Raw genomic sequence first — 19,712 nt, forward strand, 5'->3', positions numbered from 1 at the left:
AGGCTTCGGATAGAAAGGGGGTGCCCACTTGTCCTCTCAGCCCGACTGGTTCCACCAGAGCATGGATGGCATAACCTGTCTTGCTTGTGAAACCCATGTTGGGCAATTGAGCTCAAATGTGGATGCCTGAATTCCGGACAGAGATGAGAAGTCCAGACTCTGGTGTATGAGGGAGCAGGGGGCTGGGTGCCAGGCACATTCTCAGGTGAGGGGGAGGAACCTGGGACCTGGACACCCAGGTTCTGGGAATGCAGCACTAAACCCACTGGTTTTTGTTGTTGAAGGAGGAGCTCCAGTTATGTTGAATAAAATACAAGAAGCCCAATGCAATCTGATATTCCAATAAATAATTGGATTTTGTTTTGGTAGAAGTTCATTCCCATGTAAGGATACTGACCACATATTCATCATCTTCCGAAACTCCAGCTGGGCCAGGTGCAATGGGGCACACACATAATCCCAGCCCTCATGCTGGGGCAGGAAGATTCCAAGTTCAAGGACAATTTAGGGCTTAATTTTAATGTGTGAGTATGTTTTGTGTGTATATGCAGGTGTATTTGAGGATCCAAACTTGGGATAATCTAACACCCTTTCCTGGCCTATGTGGGCACCAGGCATAGTCATGGTTCTCAGACATACATGTATTCAAAAAAAATCTGTATACAGAAAAAATTTTAAATCAAGCACCTGCTGATTGGGTCATGAGCTCTGCAAACCTCATATCTTCCACTCTTGGATCTCTTTCCCCTCCCCCACTTCAAGCCACCTCACAACTTCCTAGCCTCAGTTTCCTCATCTATGCTAGTGGCCTTATCTAATCGGGGGGGCCCCCAGGCTAAGTCACGAAGCCTAAAGACAGCTCAGAGAGTCATCTGGGGAGCCTGTGGCCCTCAGATATGACCGATCCTGAGTCACTTGTGGGCCATTTTCTGGAGTGGTATGAGGAAGGGGCCATGTCTTAGGAGGCAGGCCTGGATATGGGCAGGGGAAAAGATAGGGAAAGAACCATGAGACAGAGACCTCAGAATGAGGATACCCAGACTCTGGAGGCTGGGAGGAGAGAGACCAAGAGATGAGGACGAAAACACACACTTGTCAAAATGGGCTTGCAAGGACGAGGAAAGGAAGTGAGGGGTGTGGTGGCTCACGCTTGCAATTCAAGAACTCGGGTGGCTGAGGCAGGAGGATCACCCTAAGTTTGAGGCCAGCCTAGCTACATGAAGAGTAAAACCCAGCCGCAAAATAAAGAAACAATAACATGATGGGAGGAAAGAAGCTGGTTGGGGATGTCGCTCAGCTGGCTGAGTGCCTCCCTAACATAGACAAGGCCTTGGGTTTGAGCCCCAGCACCAGATTCTGTAGTCCTGTTTGTGTGGTCAGAACTCGGAGATGAAGGCAAGACATTCAGGTTCAACCCCAGCTACACAGTGAGTCAGTCAGAGGCCAGCCTTGGATATGCGAGAGCCTGTCTCAAAAACAAAACAAAAAAGGGGGTGGGAGGAATAAGGCGGGACGGACGGAGGACGAAGGGAGAGAGGGAGGGAGGGAGGGAGAAAAGGCAGATCTAATTAATTTACAGCTGGGGATATAAAGACACAGAGATGGGTAGATGGGGGCTCAAAACTGAACTGGACAATGCCACCCAAGTATGTAGGTGACACCCCACGAGACAGACAGGCACAAGCCAAGTGATGTTCGCTGCCATAGGTCTGAGGCCAAAGCCATCCAGCCATCTGGGTGGTGCCAGGAGACAGGTTCAGGCCCTTGCGTGTTGGGTATGTGGAGAAAGCTGTGGTCACAGGCTGTCAGGATCACAGGCTGGCGGATAATCCATTTGTTTTCCCCTCGTATCCACATGCTGTGGTATGGTGACACAACCTCTTCTAGAGGTGACACCCCGATTTTCTGGTGCCTCCTATATTTGGGAGGTGACACCCATGGTAGGAACCCCACCCAACTCTAATGCCGCTTCCTTAATGAGTCACCTACAACCCTGTTAGGCCTGCTGAGGGGAAACTTTGATGAATCAAGTATCCAAGGCCCAGTCCCTTAATCCCTGAGGCCCGGTACATTGGGAATTTGGAACTAGCTCTCTAGGAACACACAGCCTAGACCAGGGTGACCAGGGCCTAGACCCTCATTTAGATTAAGAGGCACAGGCTCAGCCCTTCTCCTCAAACTCATAGGTCCCAACCCCAGCCCTCCTCCCTCTTAGTTCAGGGAACCAGACTCTTCCCTCAAACCCAGGTTCTAGAATCTAGCCTCCTCCCTCAGATTCCAGTCTCAGCTTTCTCCCTTCAGACCCAGGAGTCTAGACCCCCCATGCCTCCTCTCTCAGATTCACATTCCAAACCACCCACCGAACCACCCACCCTGTCTCTGCTCCCATAGCACTCATGTGTTAACTGGGGCCAGACACACCCCCAGGTTTCTTGTCAGTCCCCAGCCCCCTTCCTTTCCATTTTAATCAGAGATGAGGTGCACTATTTACTTTGGTCCAAACATGAATCACTCCCTAAAACACACGACTGCCCCCCACTGACCCTATGTCTTGCGGCCTTGAACAGAACAGTGTCTCTCCTTCCCCCTCAATGTGACAAAAATCCCTCATTAAGATGAGAAGGAACATCAAAGGAGGAACCCGCTCCCCACTCTGTACCACACACCAGGCTTCCACCCTTGACCTCTCATTCTCTCTACCTGCCTCTCCAGATCTTGCAGTCCTGGCTCTCAACACCTGTGTCTACCTGTCTCCATCATCTCAATTCCTGCTCTCCCATCGCCCATCTCCCCCACCCTGGGTCCCCACTCCCTCCTCCCCAGTCTCCTTCTCCCTGTACATTCTCCGTCCCTGACTCTGTCTCTCTCTTCCCACTCTTGTTTCTACCTCTGCCCCAGGTCTTCAGTCCTGAGAGATGAGACAAGAGGGGAAGTGGGGTGTGGGGAACAGAGCAGAGGGAGGATGGAAAATCCAGGCGGAAGGGAAGAGGGTCAGGCAGACCGGCTAGGCTCCCTTGGCACCTCTGTCAGAGCCCCGCCCAGGGCTCTGTGGCCTGGCCCATATAAGCAGCTCCTGGCCTCAGCACTGAGAACTTGGTGTCTGCTGTCATCAAGAACCTCTATCTCCATCCCTTCACGTGGACCTGCAGGTAGGAGCACCTTCTCTTCCCTAAGTCCCTGCTCTCAGGCAGGCTCCTCGGCTCAGTTCTTTGCCTACCTTTCTCACAACTCTGTCTCCCTTCTTGTCTCTGACGGTCGGTCTGTCGGTGACTAGGAACATCTTGCTCTTTCTCAGTGCCTCACCTCCCAGTCTTGTGTTTCCAACCAGACTGGTACAGAATTGAATTTAGAAATGCTGGGGCCCAGCACCCAGTCTCCGAGTCTGTTTGAATTGGTGCTTTAGGCATTTCTTTTTTGTCACTGAGCCTATAGCCCTCTGTAGGATCAGTTCGTGGACGCTTGTAGACGTCGCTAGCAGTGTCTCTGTGGGCACCTGGCTCAGAGTTCTTTCCCATCTGTCTCTGCCACACCTGGCTGCCTTTGCTTCCCCTCTATCTGTCTCTCCAACTCTGTCTCTGCTCCAAGGAGGATCCTCTGGGGTCTGTCGGGCAGCTGTTAAAATGATGGGCGAGTAGTTCGCCCACCAACCCATCCCAGCCAACAGGCTAACTTGGCCTCTTTCTCTTCAGCTCCCTTCCCCCCTGAAAGTCCATCTCCCCCAGTGCCCTAGTTCCTTGCCCTCCCTGCCCAGTATCCAGCATCCCTTGGACAGACTACGTTGCTGTTACCGTAGCCATCCCCTGCAGCCGTTTACAGCAGCCACCTCCTCAGGGCCAGCGAGATGCAGTTTGAGATGCACGACCACGTGAAAGGCAAAGGTGGGGGTCACTGAATACACCAGCAACCTTCTGGGCGCCAGGAACCTTGCTGCCTCCCTCCCCTGGGCACCCTGGCTTCAAAAACAAATGGCACCTGCTTCTACCCCAGAGGCCCCAGGAAATGTTAGAGGCCAGTTGTGGAGGAGGAAGAGGAGGAGGAGGAGGAGATGGTGGTATTGTAGCCAAGTCAGGTTTTGCACAGCTGTGGTGCCCACTTTGTCCTCCCAACTTTGGCTCAACCAGATGTGTAATTGGCAACAGCAGCAGAGACAGACTAGGGGTGTTGATGACCGAATGTGACAGATAGGAATGGGGAGGTACAGTGATGTTTTCTCCAGTGGGCGGCCAGGTGGCCTGCCCAGACTGCCCGGCAGAAGGAAGGGTGGCAGGGGTGGTGCGGCCAAGAAGAGCCTCCTAGGATGCCTGCTGATCCCCCTTCTCTTCCTTCACAGCCATGTCATATCCAGTGACTAGTCAGCCTCAGTGCACCAACACCTGCTACCAGACACAGCTCAGCGATTGGCACACGGGCCTCACCGACTGTTGCAACGATATGCCCGTCTGTGAGTGTCCAGGGAAGATGGGGAGGGAAGCTTACCCCACACTCCTACTGCAGTCTTCACTCTTCCTGGGATCCTAACATCCAACCCTCATCCTCCTCATGGTGACCCCATTCCCTCTCCAGTCACTAACCCACCCTACCCCGAAAGTCCGATTGCTTTGGGTCTTCGTTTCCTTCTCTACAACTGTCTTCCCGGTGCCTTCATTCCCTCCGTGCCACTGCGCGTGCCCTCCCCAGGGGCACAGAAGGCCCGGGACCTGACCGGTTTTGTCCTGTCCAGGTCTGTGTGGCACTTTCGCTCCACTGTGCCTCGCCTGCCGCATCTCCGACGACTTTGGGGAGTGCTGTTGTGCGCCATACCTGCCTGGAGGACTGCACTCTCTGCGCACAGGCATGCGGGAACGCTACCACATCCAGGTGCGCGCCAATCCAGGATACTGGGATTGAGACTGGGGACCGCAGGGGGTGAGTCTAGGGACTGCCACTTGGCACCCAAGAGCAAAGCTCCTGATCTTTCTCGATTTCTCTCCTTCCCACCCTCCAGGGCTCCGTCGGGCACGACTGGGCTGCTCTCACCTTTTGTCTGCCCTGCGCCCTCTGTCAGATGGCGCGGGAACTGAAGATCCGAGAGTAAGGACATCCTCTCCTGAGTCCTTGGTTCTGCCTGGCCTCCCTGTGAGGCCCCTCCTTGGAAAGCCTGTCCTACTGCTCCTGTCCCATCGCCAAAAAAATATATCCACAATAAAAACTCGAAAATCAACCCCACCTACAAGTTTTTATTGTCTTGGGGAAGGACTCTGGGTGCATTGGGAGGTTTGCTGAGAGAGACATCTAGGTGTATCAGACAAGACGGGTTTGCTAGGAGTGGACGTGTGATGACTTCCTGGAAGCACCTCACAAAGTAGAACCATTAGCCTGAGGCTGCAGATGGCCTATCTGAGGTCCTGCCCACATCCTGAAAATAAGCAAAACCAGACAGTCTGGGGATAGACGCCCAAGCCTGCTGCAATCCCCACGCTACAGATGCTGAGGCAGGAAGTCTAAGAGAAGCCCAGGCTGCATGGAATGAGGGCAGCCTGGGCCGCATATTGAGACCCTGCTTCAAATAAGAGAAAACTTGTAAAATATTAAGAAAGAAAGACTTAAACTCTTCAAACAATGCTCTCCCTCACTCAGTATCTACAGATACTTTAAAAAGGAATTTTAATTATGTGTGTGCATGTGCGTGTGTGTGTCTTGTGCCTGCATTCATGGAGTGCCCAAAGGGAGTTGGATCCCCCACAACCTGTCCTCCCATCTGCTTCCAGACAAGATGGGCCTTTGGGGGAAGGCCACCAAGGGCGGTCCCTCATGAGCTAGCTCATCACACTAAGTTCATTACCACCTCTTCAATTCAGTGACGTTTCGCCCGGTGACACTTACTGCAGAAGGAACTAACTGGAACATGCTTGGGTCTCAGAACTCCTGGGACCCAGTCTTTACCTTACCATTTCCGTGCAATCTTGGTGAATGGATAAACCTTTCCAAGCTTGTGTTCACCTCTGATGGTAGCAGTTCTTAATATGTAAACCGACTACAGTGCGAGATGGCTCAGTGGTTAAGAGCTCTGGCTGCCCTTGGGAAGGAGCACTTTGGTTCCCGGCACCCACATGGCAGCTCATGACTGCCTGCAACTCTAGTTTGAGAAGATCTGATGCCCTCTCCTGGCCTCCTTAGGGCACCTCCACCCGCATGCACACATACTTACACAAAATTACTTTTTTTAAAAGCCAAGTTTATGTTCACATCTCACAGGGCAGGAGCCACTGTCAGCTCATGAAAGCAAAACTCACATGGGGCCAGAGTACCGCCTGAACGTACTGTCACTCATGCGCCACACGGCCATGCACTGAAGCAAGGGACTGGCATTGGGGCCAAGCGTACAGACGAAGTGCACTGTTCAGCCTCTGCAGCAAAGAACCGTGTGGAGCTGAGGCCGAGATGTCAGGTCCACCTCTGCCCTTGCGTCCAGGTTTTGGTGTCCGGGACTGAGGGCTAGGATGGGAAGGGGGGGGTGATACTTTCTCAGCTTTGATATCGCACTTACTTCAGAGAATGCTCATCCACACCCAGCTGTCACCGTCCTGCAGCTGCTGCCCTCACCAGCACTACCAGTTCTCTGTGCTCAATTCCTCCCATTCAAACAATGGTTTCTGTGTTCCGCACCCTGGGCTTTTCTTGTCTAAGGACAATCCATGTGACACAGACTGTCTGATTCTCCCTGATTTGTCCCTGTGGCAGGGACAAAGAAAGGGTCAAAGATGTCCCTGCCCATTGTTCCTGCCATCCCTCTTCCGGGGAGCAGGAGCACCCTGCATTGCTGAGAAGGGGCAGAGCTAGGCTCAGGATACACAGCTTGGAGGTGCGACCAGGACTCATGTTCCACTCACCCAGGGCATCCCTCATCCCCGGCACACAGAAGGCAGTCAAGCCGCCCTCCTGAGTCTTCCCCACACTTTATTGCTGCCTCAGTTGCCCTCCTGTTGTAGAAATGTGAGCCCTGCTGACACACGCACATTATCAGGACCTATCAGACTGGGGAAGAGGCTAGGCCCAACCCCCATCCCAGGACCAAAGCAGCAGCGGCAGCAGCAGCAGCCGAGGCTTGAAGCTGTGTCCTGGGGAGAGCAGGAGTCCCAAACTCAGCTGCTGAGGACTGGGGGAAGAGAAAGCTCCTAAGTCCAAAAGGGAAACCCAGGTTGGGGTGGCCTCTGAGGAGAGTCCCAAGGACTCAAAAAGAGCCAAATGATGACCCCTCCAGGATCCCCCACCCCACACCTGCCAGAGCAGGGTGTGAGGCATCTCAGGTGAAGGATTTGCCTCTGAGGCTTATTTGAAATAAGCCTACATCTCCAGGTTCAGCTGGAGACCCTGGTCCAGCCCAGGGCAGGCAGCAGCTCACTGTGCCTACAGCGGGTGGTTGCACTGTCCTGTCCTCCCAGCACCTGCCTGCCTTTGCCAGCTCACCGCAGTGCACTAGATCCCTCCTATTGATGCACTCAAGCTCTTGCCGTATGAATCCAGTTACACCCGGCTCCAGCCCACAAGCCCCAGCCTGTCCCAGCTTAGTAATGACCTCACTGTCCACCCAGTGGTCATTCTGGATACGTCCTCTCCTTTACCCTAACGTCTGCACCACTGTCACATCCTGCCACTCACCCTCCTTCTGCCCAGTTGCCCACCTGCAGCAGCCTCTCTGTGCCCACCAGCCCACTCTTCCCCCCAGAGCTGAGGCTCTCCATTTACCTCCACAGAACGGCCCAACCGCTTTCCTGCCCTGAGAATAAAACCCAGCTCAGTCTACACTTGATGGCCGGGTTCCTGGTGCTTGTAATAAAACAAACCGCTTCCAGCCTCAGGCCCTTCGGCCTTACAGTTTCCTCAACTCTTGAATTTGCGTTCCAAAGGTCTTCCCTCATTCTGTCACCTCTCTCAGCCCAGTTTCTCCAAATGCCGCATCCACTTTACCTGGATGCCTCACTGTGTTACGTGTGCGTGTCTCCTCCCACAAGAACTCAAGTCCTAGCAGATGGGGGGGGGGGCTATCACCTCCTGCCTTGCTCTGTGCCTACAACTGCACGAGGCACACAGTAGCAGCTCAATAAACAGTTGCTAGATGCAGAACAAAGGGGAGACCCTGGAGAAAGGGAGCCAGTGGTTTCTGAGGACTGTCCAGGGGATCTCTAGCCCAGAGTGGCCCCATCAGGCAACGTGGTAACTGCGGAAGAGAACCCTTGACAGGTCAAAGGGACATGCTAGTGAGATTGTCCTGACTCAACAGTCCCTTCCGGCCTCCACCACCCCCGTGTCCACTGCCCCCAGCACCCCCGCTTCCCCCACAGTACTCATGCAGCCTATGACGCAGAGTGACAAGGGCTGACCCAAGGCAGGCCCCATTGGGAGCATGAGGCCCCCCAGGTAGCTGGAGCAGCAGAGTGGCCACACCAGCCATGCCATCTTCTGTGGGTTCAAGGGTAATGGGCCCAGCTCGTAGGCCAGCTGTGGTGGCAGGGAGAGCTGGTGGGCAGCACCCTCCTCCCATGGGTCCCCAGGGCCCCCCAGCTCCCGTCAGCAGTAGGGGTGCTAGGAATGGCTCGGAGCGGCGGAAGGCAGGAGGCGGGAGGCCAGCTGGCTTCCAGGCAGGTGCTGGGCCCGCGGGGTCTGGAGGGAAGCAGACTGTGACCTTGGCAAAGGGGCGGCTAGCCATCTTGGTCATCTCCTGCAGGTGCCGGCGCTGCTCTTGCCGCTGGTCCAGAGCCTGCTTGGCCTTCCAGAGGAGCACACAGAGTGAGAGGAAGAGGAAGAAGCAGGAAAAGAAGACAGAGAAGAAGACGAACAGGTCGATGTGGGCCTGGTCTTGCCGGAAGAAGAGCAGGCCCTGTGAGTCCGCCGAGCCGTTGGCCCCAGGCCCGTTGGGATCCCCTACCCCCAGCAGCAGCAGGTAGAAGCGGCTGGACTTGAGGGCGTGGTGCTCATGGGGATAGGTGATCACCAGCCTGTCCCGCACACTGCGGACCACCAGCACTGCCGAGGGTTCCGTCACTGTCACATAGGTAATCAGGCCCCGTGGCCACACCTCCCGGACTCGTGGCTCCACTGGAGAACCTGATCCACTTCCGGTCCCCAGTCCTCCTAGGTCCGAAGCCACCCGAGGTACACCATCGGCAGGAGGCGGAGGAGGTGGGGGAGGCGGGGGTGGCTGGATGTGCACAGTGTGGACACCTGTGTCAGGGGCCACTCGGACCACAAAAGTGTCATAGGAAGTGGAGACATAGAGGTCCACAGCACCGAAGGTCACGTCTAGTGTCAGGCGGATGTCCACATTGGTGAACTTGGGTTGGACGCCAAACAGCACAGTTCGGCCAGGACCCAAGGCCCGGCGCTTCGGCTCGTGGAAGCAGTTGGTCTGGGAAGTGGGGTCCAGGCAGCACTCCTGCTCCACAGAGATGAGTCGGTAACACTGCTGGCCACCCAGCGGGCTCCCGTGGAATGACTCCCGGCACTTAGCACACTGACAGGGCAGGAGTAGAGTTGGCCATCAGGGCAGAGCTCGGTGCTGAGGCCCTCAATGCCAAACAGGCACAGCACTGTGCCCCCAGCACACCCTACCTGCAGCCCAGCATGGGCTCCCAGTCGTGAGACTTCTATGGGAGTCTGGCTGTACATCCTTACTAGCTACCTGTGGCCCTCAGTCAGTGACCCGACCTCACTGAGCCTCTGTACTGACAGGAACCAAGGCTTGCTCAGGGAACTGAAATCATATTCACAGCCTGCGGCTCAGGGTTTGGTCAGCATTTCCTGCCCACCTGGCTTCTTCTTGGGGACTTTATACTAGCTGATCCTCTCTGCCTAGATGGCTCCTTAGGTCACTTCCACCCAAAGTGTCACCCTTTTACAGAGGCCTTCCTTAGTCATGGTCACCATACCTACCACTCAGTCACAGTAGTTATTACGTGGCTAGTTATTACTGCTGTAATTATTAGAACCAAATAAACGCTACTCAGAAAAGCCAACAGAGTAACTGGAGGAGTCTGCGCTGACCTCCAGCCCACTCCAACAAAGGCCAATGGATGTATCTGACAGTATTGAGGGTGTTTTGTTTTGTTTCGTTTTTTCTGCTGGGCACAGTGACACCTACTGGTAATCTTAATATAGGGGGATTTACTGCTCTACCACTGAGCCACACCCCCAGCCCCTCCCTTGGGGATTCTAGGCCGGGGCTCTGCTACTGAGCCACGCCCCCAGCCCCTCACTGGGGGATTCTAGGCAGGGGCTCTGCCACTGAGCCACACTCCCAGCCCCTCATTGGGGGATTTGGGGCAGGTACTCTAGCATAGAGACATGCTTTTAGACCCTCAATGGGCTTTGTATATATGTATGCATGCGTGTATGTGTGCCTGTTATGTGTGAGTACATTTTGTGTGTGTGCACATGTATATGTAAGTGAATTTGAAGATCCAAACTTGGATCTTCTTGCGTCTATATATCTCTGGCTGGCCCTGCACTCAAAGAGATCTACCTGCTTCTGCCTCCCAAATGCTGGGACTAAAGGCGTGAGCCACCATGCCCAGAATAAACTTAGTGCTTGTGTAGTAGACACTTCACCATCTGAGCTATCTCTCCAGTATCCTCAGCAAGCCTTTCAATCATACACCAATAAAGCAAAATTTCTGGCCTAGGATGAGAAGGATGGAGGCCGGTAAGGCTTGTCTGGGTGGAGCTACACCTCTATTGGCAAATCCTGGGAAAGAGAAGTCGGCAATGAGACAGGAAGCTTTCCCCCTGTGCCTGGAGAAAGCGGGTGGGAGGGAGGAGTGGGCAGAGCAGTCAGCCAGACTCTGTGCTTCAGAAAGGAGAAGTGGGCGTAAGGGGGATTAGGTTTGTGTTAGGTTTCATTAGATTTTAAGTCTTGCACCACGCAGGCCTAATACTGACAGAATCCTGCCTCAGCCTCCGAAGAACGGGGATCACAGCCTGGCTCACAAGGGGGATTTAGATCTAAGTTTAGAATTAATGAGAATCCCTCATCACCAGATTTCACCTGGTGGGGAAAGGCTTGTAGGACAAAAACCACCCAGCAGCAAAGCTGGCACAGGGAGGGCAATCGAGTCAGTGGCATTTCTGACGTCACTGTGCCTTCTTGGGCGCAGCCATTCCTACATGCAGGCCCAGAGCACACAGGCTCTTGTCGGCCGCCCTGTGGCTGTCGTACTGAGACAGATCTCATTTAGCACAGGTAGCTTCTGATCCTCCCGCCTCGCCTCCCAAATGCTGGGGTCACATACACTCAGCTTCTGCAGTGTAGGAGAGAAGGCCAGGGCTGCGCACGCGTGCCTCAGACTACTGTGTGTAAAACTGCATCCCTCTATTGCCCAGGCTGGCCTTGAACTCAGGGCCTCCTCAGCCCCTAGAACAGCGGGCATGGGCCACCGCACCTGAGTCAAAGCATTTGCCTTTTCCCTAGGCTACTCTGAGGTTGGTTTCTAGCACTTGCACCTACAGTCTGTGACTGTCACAGTCAGAGCTCCCTGAGGTCCTACGTCTGGACTCTGGGCCACTGCCCAGGGCTTAGCAAGCATACAAGATGATCTCCATCCCAAACCAGGTTCACAGCCCGATCTCGGTCCTGAGTCCCCTGGCCCAGTCTGCCCTGTGCTCCTGTGGCACCTGGCCCATGTCTGGCTTTGAGACACACCTGGTACTTGTAGCAGTCTCGGCGGTCACTGGGAGAGCTGCCCTGGCAGACGCCTGTCTCTGTGTTGTTCTGACATGGGCATCCTGTTCCGTCCTGCTCGTTACAGGTGTCAGCGTGGCCATTGCACTGGCACCTGAGAACGGAAGAGAGCATGGAGTGAAGGCCCTGACCTCCGGACTCTCAGAGGTCCAGCCCACCGCCCAGCCATGGGGTCCTTAAGTAACAATCTGCTTGGACTGTCACCAGTTTTCTCAAGTTTCAGAAGGGCAGGCACAAAATGGGGGTGATCTTGAGGCCTCCCTCCTCAGCAGCCTTCTGTGGACTCAGGAGCCCAGTCTCCCTCCAGGTCTTTCTGCAGCCCTTGCTGACCTCTGATGTGGGGACCTCTTAACTGGGATCCACTCACGTTCCTCACCCACTGCTTGGCCTCCAGCTTTCTTTTTTTTTTTTGGAGCTGGGGACCGAACCCAGGGCCTTGCGCTTCCTAGGCAAGCGCTCTACCACTGAGCTAAATCCCCAACCCCGGCCTCCAGCTTTCTTAAGCTTCATTTGCTTCTGGCTGACCATAGAGGGATAGGCAAGGGGGTCTAGTTCCCGGGGTTACTGCTGGTGAGAAGGGCAAGGCTCGGGCTTCTTCCTCTTACTTGGTGCATTTCCCGTCCAGGAGGAAGTAGCCGTGCAGGCAGCTCTCACATCTGTCTCCGTAGCTGTTGTTCTGGCAGTTCACACACACAGCTTCATCTTCACTAGGCCCTTCTGCCACCCAGGCTTCAATCTGGTCAACAAGGCAGAGAGAGACATGGGCCAGCCTCCTCCCTCAGACACGGGGGTCCAGGCCCAATCTCCTCCCTCAGACACAGGGGTCCAGGTACAGCCTCCTCCCTCAGACACAGGGGTCCAGGTACAGCCTCCTCTCTCAGACACAGGGGTCCAGGCCCAATCTCCTCCCTCAGACACAAGGGTCCAGGTACAGCCTCCTCCCTCAGACAAAGGATCCAGGGCCCAGCCTCTTCTATCAGGCCCAGCCTTCTCAGACACAGGGGTCAAAGGCCTCACTCTCCTCCCTCAGACACAGGGGTCCAGGCCCCACCTCCTTCCTCAGATACAGGAGTCTAGGCCCTGTCTTCTCCCTCAGAAACAGAGGTCCAGGTCCTGCCTCCTCCTCAGACTCCTGAGTGCGGACTTCACTCCTCACCTCCTCTGGATCCAGTGAGTACTTCTCTGGCTCCCTTCTGGCCATTTCTAGCTCTTTCCTGGAGACACACACATGGCTGTTCCCTCGACAGAAGGCATGGCATGGCCGGCAGGTCCCGCCACCCAAAGCCGAACCCACAAACAGTGGGAGACACTGCTCACAGTGGCTACCCTGGTAACAAAGAACAGTACCATTGAAAGGGCTAGGGGACGTGGGGCAGGGGACACAAGGGCCAGGCACCTGGGCCAGCTCTCCAAGCTGGGCTGCAATTTAGCCTCTATCTTCACGTACCCCTAGCCCTTAAGTCGGGAGTAACAAAGCCTTCCATACACCCAGCTTCCCCAGCCACTCTGTCCACTACCACACAGCCCCCAAAGTCTTCTCACATCTCCTCATAATAGGGTTCTCCCATCCCTTCCCTGCCCATGGCTTCTCAGGACTGGGATGCCCAACCTCAAGATGCCTCAGCAGGAGGGCTGGCAACCTGGAAGCCACCATGCGGGGCTGGGGTGACTCGGTGACACAGCACTTGCCTGGCATGTCAAACACCCTGGGCTCCTTCCCAGCACCACCAAAATATACTTCAGAAACCAATAAAGAGCAGACGGAGGGGCTCGGGCTTGAGGCAGGACCCATACCTTGGTGTGGTTCCGGCACAGCAGGCAATGATCCCGTGCTCCAACGCCAGCACACTCACTGTGGCGGTTGCAACGACACTCTGTGGAGCAATTGCGGCCAACAAAGCCAAAGTGACACCGGCAGTGATCAGGCTCCACACAGGAGCCGTTCACACAGCCCTGGGCACACACAGGGCGGCAGACGCCAGTCACACTGCAGGGACAAGCAGCGATGAGGGCAGGGACCCAGCCTTCACCCATGGCCCCACCCTCTTTCAGTAGGCTGCTCACCCAGAGTCTGCCTGTCCCTGCTCTTCTAGAGACTCATTCTTTCCTGGTTTCTCTAGCAATTTTGTCCCCTGCACACTGGGTCGGTCAACTGTCCTCCTGTCTCACAGGCCGGCTCCATCACCCCTAAGCCTGGGCTGTTTCCTTCCACATGACTCATGTCACCGTCCTCACTGTCCCCATAACCTCTGCCCTGTCTGCTCAGCCCTCCCCTGTCACCCCGACTAAGCCTCACTTGTCCATGGTGTAGCCTGTCTTGCAGCTGCACTCGTAGCCGTGGGGCTGGTCGTGGCAGTTCTGAGTCTCATTGCAGTCATGGTGCCCGTTTGCGCACTCGTCCTCAGGGGGGCAGGACAGGAAGGCCCAGGATGCCCCAGGACGTCCACACGTGAGCCCTGACCCCAGAGGACACAGGGCTTTACCTGGGAGGTCTCTTCACCACTGACCCAGACACCTGGGCCCTTCCCACCTCCTCTGAATCCCTCCTCAGAACCACCCCCCACTTTGTTCTCTGTGCCCCTGGTCAACCACCTGCCCAGCCCCCGGAACCTCTCTCACCATCTCGGGGGCCACTGAGACCACCTTCCATGCAGTGGCCACCTCCATCCTGCCCCCCCCAGGCACACCAGCCACAGTGGGGTCTTCGCAGACACAGGGCGCACTGCGTAGCCTGAGCACAGCCCAGGGAGCAGCTCTCTGGCCCCCGAAGCAGCCGTCCACAGCCTCCAGCCATACAGCGTAAGGGCAGGTAGGAGGGGCTCAGACACTGGGGGTCAGGGGAGGGGAAGGGAGGAGAGAGACAGGGAAAGAAAGTTAAATGCGCTTCTCAGACTGCACCCTTTCCTCCCAGGCCCCACCCTCCCTGGTGCTAGCTATCTCAGGGTACAAGCAGGGATATCACAAGCCTTTGCAACCAGACATCAAGACTAGAATTGGATGAGCCCAGCACACCAGCCCATGCTTGCAATCACAGAAGACAGGGGTGGAGGCAAAGGATCAAGAGTTCAAGGTTACCCTCAGCTACATAGTGAGCTCAAGGGTAGCTTGGGCCACATGAGCCCTGATGTTTAAGAACAAGGGACTGGGGTCAGGGTTTCGTGGAGCCCTGGGCTGAGGGGACACTGGCATGAGATGGTGAGCAGAGGAAGGTACAGGGAGTGCAGGAAGAGAACAGGCAGGCAGCAGCGTCAGTCACCAGTCACACCTCAAGGAAGGGAGCCACAGCATGGCAGCCAGGGCTGTGTTCAGCCCTAGGAACTTCCTGCCTGTGACTCAAAAGGAACTGGGCAATCCCAGTACTTCGAAGGCAGACACAGGAGAAACAAGAGATTCCAGACCAGGGCAGCAGGTAAGACAGCTCGGGGGTCAATGTTGCTAAGCTTGATGACACGAGTTTGATCCCTGGGACCCATAAAGGGAGAAACTAAACTCATTCCTACAGGTTGTCCTCTGACCTCTAAAACACACGCATCCCTCCCAAAAATTAATAATAATAATAATAATAATAAGTATAATAATAAATAAGTATAATAATAAGTATATAAAATGGAGGTGGAGGAAGAAGAGGAGGGGAGGAGGGGAAGGGGAAGGAGGAGGGGGAAGAGGGGAAGGATGGAGGAGGAGGAGGAGGAAGAAGAGGAAGAAGAGGAAGAAGAGGAAGAAGAAGAAGAAGAAGAAGAAGAAGAAGAAGAAGAAGAAGAAGAAGAAGAAGAAGTAGTAGAAGAAGAAGAAGAAGAAGTAGTAGTAGTAGTAGTAGTAGTAGTAGGAGGAGGAGGAGGAGGAGGAGGAGGCTATATGAGTTCCAGATTAGCCTGAGCTACAGAGGAAAACCACATTTTAAAAAGTGTTGGGCAATGGCAGAGGTGGCGCACGCCTTTAATCCCAGCACTGATGATGCAGGCAGACCTCTGAATCTGAGGCCAGTGTGGCCTACAATAAGTTCCAGGAAAGCGAGGGCTGTTACATAGAGAAAATGTCTTTAACTCCCATGTCCTGTAAGTCCTATCACATCGATGCAAAGTCTCCTTTCCCTACCCAGTTTCTGTACCTGAAAGAAGGCAGTGACAAGACAGGGTGTCACAAGCCATAGCTTCCTCTTCTTTTTAAAAATATATTTATTTTATGTGCTTTGGTATTTTACCTACATATATGTCTGTATGAAGGTGTTGAACCCTCGAGTTACAGACAGCTGTGAGTCATCCCTCCAGCCCACAAGTCACAACTTCTCACAACAAACTTAGGCCTGGCTTTGGGGGAAACAGGCTACTCCCAACTCAGCCAGCTGATGGAGGTGTCCTGGGTGAGAAGCCAGCCTACAATTCACAAGCTATCACTTGCTGGCTGGGACTCGGACTGCTTACAGAATGAGGTCTGGGCCCTTGGGAACATACCATGGGGTATAAGAGCGTTTTATTTAGTGTTTGGCCTTATGTGAAATGTAAGAGGGTGCAAGTGATCTGGGCTGGCTGCCCAAGGGCAATTAGGGAGAAATAAAGCAATCTGCAGTCCTGAAATAGAAACCCTCATGGCTGTGGCCAGAGTTCTGAGTCTGCCGAGACCTGGGCTGTCTGTGAGCAGAGCCGGGAGCAGAGCCCTGCCAAGGCAGGCATCCAGTACTTTTGTGCTCTGGCCTTGCGAATAAGTTCTCATAAATTCTGCTCTCTCCCTGCCTGCCCCAACACCCCAGCAGGGACTCTATGTATCCAGGATGTCCTGGAACTTGCAGCCCTCCTCCCTCAGCCACCCGAACCCTGGAGTACAAGGCATGAGATAGCCTGCGGTATCATTTTCCTGTGTTGGAATGACTGCAGGGCTAGAGAGCCAGCTTAGAGGTGAGGTGCGCACTGCTCCAGCACCCACGCTAGATCCAAACCCACTGAGTTTCTGTACGCACACAGGGGGTGTCAGTGAGCGACCTCAGGCACTGTCCACCTTGTCTTTGAGTCGATCTCTCATTGGCCTGAAGTCACCAGACTGGCCACCGAGTTCCAGGGCCTGGCCTATGTCTACCTCCTTAGCACTGGGGTTACACACCAGGACCTATATACCTGGACTTTTTTATCATGGGTTACGGGGATGAAATTCAGGTCTTCCTGCTTGAAGGACAGCTGTTTTACTGAGTGAGCCATCTTCTCAGGCCCAGAGCCTGAGAGTTTGATTACAAAGTACATAAGCCAAATCGCTGCTCCCAGGTGAAGCTTCTAGCTGTAGAAGCTGGCAACCTTCTATGCTGGGGTGTGCAGGAAGCACTGCTGGCTCCCCTCAATGTCACCTTTAGAATGGAAGTCCCAGTGGCATGTGCCCCCCACCGCACACTGCGATCCACTGGGTGAAGGGTGAAGGGTGAAGGGTGAAGGGATGGCTGACCCAGTCAGTCCCCAGTGGTTTGGTGAGCTGGGACACTTGTCACTTGTCACTGGGCTGTGGCTATTAGCTTACGCGCAAGGAATAGATAACAGTGGGAATCAGACATTCCTTGCTAAATACGGCAATGGAGGGTGGATCTGACTTGCCTTCCACTGGGGTACAGCACAACTAAATTATGCTAGGTGGACACATTTGGACCTTCCAGAAGTGGACAACGTGGTAGGCGGCCACCTGTGCCTGTCAAATACATCCAGCACCAGTCACATTCAACCCACGGGCAAGCAAGGTCCTGCCCACCCTGTTGAACTGGGCCTTCTCAGCCCTCCCTAGTGGCGGCTCACTGGGCCCTGAATAAGGCCCAGACATCCAGGAAAGGACATAGGGTTGATCATAATGGCAGGAGGCATGGAATATGGGGAAGGAAAAGAGGACAAGGAGGAGGAGAGAAGATGTCAGGGCTGGGCAGAGGATGCCAGGGCTGCGCAGAGGACATGGGCATTACCTGCTGGAGGCTGCTGCTCCACACACAGTGCTGCCAGCCCCCATCTGCGCCCTTGGAGGCCAGGCAGGATGTGCAATTGGGGAGGAGGTGACAGGGGGTGGGACAGGGCAGTGGGGGCGAGGACTCCACCGGCATAGGAGACACATTCAGCAGAGAATGGCTGAAGCAAGTCCAGTCGTAGGTGGGCTGCACTGACAGGATCCGCCGAGTCTCCCCTGGTGGTGGGGATACGGGGTCAGTAACCAGTCTGCTTCCCAGCCGCTCCTCCTTCAGAGGAGTCGAGATGCCAGCCCTTCTTCCCAGACCCGAGGGTTTAAGCCCTAGCACCGCTGGCTCAGACTCTGTGTATAATCCTTGTCCTTCCTCCAATATGCAGGCACCCAGGCCTCTAACCCCTGGAAAGCAAACCTCAAGGCTCACCGGTCCTCTTGAACTGCCGAGTCCACATGCACTTTCCCTCCCGTGTGCACTGCTCACAGTCGGCAGCCCCGCATGCGGCCTCTGAGCAGTTACCAGCCCAGAAGACCTCTCGTTGGTTGATTCGACAGTCATTCTCGGAGGTGCAGGACCCATTGCGCCCGATGCAGGCGCCCTCTGGGCAGTTGGTGCACCACTTACAGCGGGGAACGGATGCCTGGTGGGGGAAGATGGACCCCTGTGGGGCTGGGCACCCCTTCTTCCTACCCAGTCAACTGCGAGTGCCTTGGTTCCTGAGATGCAGGGGTGGTGGGGCAATGGAGCACAGTGGAGACCAGCATCCCTGTCCCTGTCCCTGATCCACCACTCACCTCTCCATCTCCAGGCTGCAGGGTCCGAGGATGGCGGGCCAGGCACTCACTGCAGGTCCGCAGTCTCCGACATTCCTCAGGCGAACGAGGCATTGGGGAGCAAGGGGGCACCCCACAACCCAGCCTGGAGGATACAAGGTTAGCTCACTCACTTGCATCTAGGACTTACGCTTGGTCTCTTGTATACCATGTCCCAAGCTGTACCTAAGGATCCTGGTTAGCCCACCCCTTTGTGATGTGAGGTATCACCAACTGTCTCCTCCTCCTTCCTACCCTTACCCAAAACAGCATTCTTCCCCTCACCCAGCCAGAGGTCAAGCCTCTCTGTGCCCCCTCCCTGCTGTTCTGCCCCCACAAGCACTCCAGGAATCAATCTGCTCAGGTCTCCAACTTCTATCCTCCCCCACCCCACCCCCACCCCCAGCATAGGGCTGAAATCCCCTGGAAAGGAATAGGTTCCCACAAGTGTGTATGAGGAGGGGGTCAGTATCCCATAATCAAATCCGTTAACAGTACTGCAGGATGCAGGACGACATGCCCCGCTGCCTATCACAGGACAAACAGAAACCCTAAGTAGGCTTCCGTCATGGCACCAGGGCAGATGAATGAGTTAACCCAGGGACTGCTTGGTTTCCAGAGGCCTGGTCTGCGTTCCTGCAGCTGAGGAGACTGCAGACTCATCAAAGCCTGGTCCCACCCAGGTACTGGAAGCCTTTTCTGAGCTGCCCTTCTGGTATCAGAAGGCATTACAAATGCCCTCGGCGCAGCGCCCTCTCAATCTTTGCTGGTCTAAACCAGTTCCTCCAAAGGGGGAGGTGTTGAGGTACAGGTTGGGTTCATACTGGAGTATTCCCAACCACCTCCACTTCTGATGATCACTCTCTCCCCCATGTGTGAAGCAGAACCTGACAGTCAAACTTCAAGACCCTTCCTCAAGTCCTGCTCACTTCCTAAAACCCTCGGAGGACACCGGAGTGTACTGTGCCGTGAACTGCCAGTCACTATGGTTACCTGTGGGCCTGGTCCCCAGACAGGCAAGCACCATGGCACCAGGTGCAGGCCCCAGACTGGTTGCAAGCTTCAGGTGAAGGCAGCAGACGGCAGGGGTCAGGGGGCAGGGTTAATGCCAGCAGGCGGCCCAAGGCTACTCCCCCAAATCCTCCAGAGATGTACAGGCGGCTACCCACTGCTGCCACTGCGTGAGCCACAGACTCCTCCATCGGGGACCCCACAAAGGCTGGACCTGAAGAAAGGGAGGGTGTTCTGAGAGAGGTAGAAAGCA

The 19,712-nt window shown here is 55.0% G+C and overlaps 2 protein-coding genes across 2 annotated transcripts in view; one reads left to right on the forward strand and one right to left on the reverse strand.

Moving 5' to 3' along the window:
- Positions 1-3,058: 3,058 nt before the first annotated feature.
- On the forward strand, positions 3,059-5,196 carry Cnfn (cornifelin). The gene is made up of 5 exons (XM_032894176.1): positions 3,059-3,149; positions 3,690-3,878; positions 4,331-4,441; positions 4,721-4,857; positions 4,985-5,196. Exons 2-5 carry the CDS (start codon positions 3,842-3,844, stop codon positions 5,072-5,074), a joined length of 375 nt encoding a protein of 124 aa, XP_032750067.1. The 5' UTR covers positions 3,059-3,149; positions 3,690-3,841; the 3' UTR covers positions 5,075-5,196.
- Megf8 (multiple EGF like domains 8) overlaps positions 5,190-19,712 on the reverse strand; it is a 47,971-nt gene continuing 33,448 nt past the window's right edge. Inside the window, exons 31-41 of the mRNA XM_032894177.1 lie at positions 19,442-19,673; positions 18,431-18,554; positions 18,063-18,276; positions 17,643-17,857; positions 14,333-14,540; positions 14,010-14,169; positions 13,508-13,700; positions 12,870-13,040; positions 12,319-12,449; positions 11,675-11,807; positions 5,190-9,490 (exon numbers count right to left, since the gene is read on the reverse strand). Coding sequence (XP_032750068.1) covers positions 8,222-9,490; positions 11,675-11,807; positions 12,319-12,449; positions 12,870-13,040; positions 13,508-13,700; positions 14,010-14,169; positions 14,333-14,540; positions 17,643-17,857; positions 18,063-18,276; positions 18,431-18,554; positions 19,442-19,673 — 3,050 coding nt within the window. The 3' untranslated portion in view covers positions 5,190-8,221. The remainder of the gene's footprint in view (positions 9,491-11,674; positions 11,808-12,318; positions 12,450-12,869; positions 13,041-13,507; positions 13,701-14,009; positions 14,170-14,332; positions 14,541-17,642; positions 17,858-18,062; positions 18,277-18,430; positions 18,555-19,441; positions 19,674-19,712) is intronic.

The sequence above is a fragment of the Rattus rattus genome, chromosome 2 (genome assembly GCF_011064425.1).
Source record: "Rattus rattus isolate New Zealand chromosome 2, Rrattus_CSIRO_v1, whole genome shotgun sequence".
Classification (NCBI taxonomy): domain Eukaryota; kingdom Metazoa; phylum Chordata; class Mammalia; order Rodentia; family Muridae; genus Rattus; species Rattus rattus.

What these genes read in the sequence shown, in the direction of transcription:
- Cnfn (XM_032894176.1), top strand. Translation starts at nt 3,842, where the DNA reads ATGCAGTTTGAGATGCACGACCACGTGAAAGGCAAAG. An exon ending in CGACCACGTGAAAGGCAAAG is followed by an intron (nt 3,879 to 4,330) that starts GTGGGGGTCACT and finishes CTTCCTTCACAG; the next exon opens with CCATGTCATATCCAGTGACT. An exon ending in TTGCAACGATATGCCCGTCT is followed by an intron (nt 4,442 to 4,720) that starts GTGAGTGTCCAG and finishes TGTCCTGTCCAG; the next exon opens with GTCTGTGTGGCACTTTCGCT.